The sequence below is a fragment of the Chaetura pelagica genome, unplaced genomic scaffold, assembly GCF_000747805.2.
Source record: "Chaetura pelagica isolate M959 unplaced genomic scaffold, ChaPel_1.0 scaffold343, whole genome shotgun sequence".
NCBI lineage: Eukaryota > Metazoa > Chordata > Aves > Apodiformes > Apodidae > Chaetura > Chaetura pelagica.
Genome location: NW_009952873.1, coordinates 1,081,642 through 1,082,333, shown reverse-complemented (window position 1 = coordinate 1,082,333; position 692 = coordinate 1,081,642). Strand labels below are relative to the sequence as shown.

At 47.3% G+C, this 692-nt stretch overlaps 1 protein-coding gene across 1 annotated transcript in view; it reads right to left on the bottom strand.

Moving 5' to 3' along the window:
• DDX11 (DEAD/H (Asp-Glu-Ala-Asp/His) box helicase 11) overlaps positions 1 to 692 on the bottom strand; it is a gene marked incomplete at its 5' end in the record, with an annotated part of 25,772 nt that overhangs the window by 19,715 nt on the left and 5,365 nt on the right. Inside the window, 2 exon segments of the mRNA XM_009995218.1 lie at positions 51 to 226; positions 418 to 420. Of these exon segments, the coding sequence (XP_009993520.1) occupies positions 51 to 226; positions 418 to 420 (179 nt within the window).

Here is a 692-nt window from a genome sequence, read left to right as displayed (position 1 = left end):
CTGCTGAATGCAGCGCTCACTCAGGATGAACAGGCTGGGCTGTGACTCACCTGAGAGCCACTGACCTCCGCACTATGGATACAGGTGATGGTGTCTATGAGGTTGTGGGCTTCATCAATGATTACAACCTGGTCCTTCAGCTTGATCCCAGCGGCACTCCTGGTAGGCTCATGCAAGAGCATCTGATAGGGCAGCACCACCAGCTACAGGAGAAGCACACACAGCCCTGATTGTACCTTTCATCCTTACAAACACAGGGCAACCCCCAGCCACTCATTAAAGGCCCATATCAGATGGCTCAGTAGAATTCAGACAAGTTGTTTACTCTTATTACAGGAAAGGTAGGAAGGCAGACAGGAGCACATGCTTGTGAACAGCACTGGGATGTGAGCTGAAGAGAAATGTCTATGCTACAACTGCCTATCAGCTCAGGTTACCTTCTCAATCCCCTCTGAAGCCCTGAAAGCATGTCTTCTTATACAGAACCAAGCAAGGAACAAGAGCCAAGATTACACCCATGTGTCAGTATTGCCTCAGCTATTGAGTCTTTCAAGTACTTCAGAATGCTGAGACATACTCACAGCCTCCCTATTAACTTCAAATAGGTGTTTTAATTTTCCTTTGCTTTCCCAGCAAAACTACAGCTGAACAGTACTAGAGGGAGCAGGCAATTAGTTTATGCTTAGAACCCT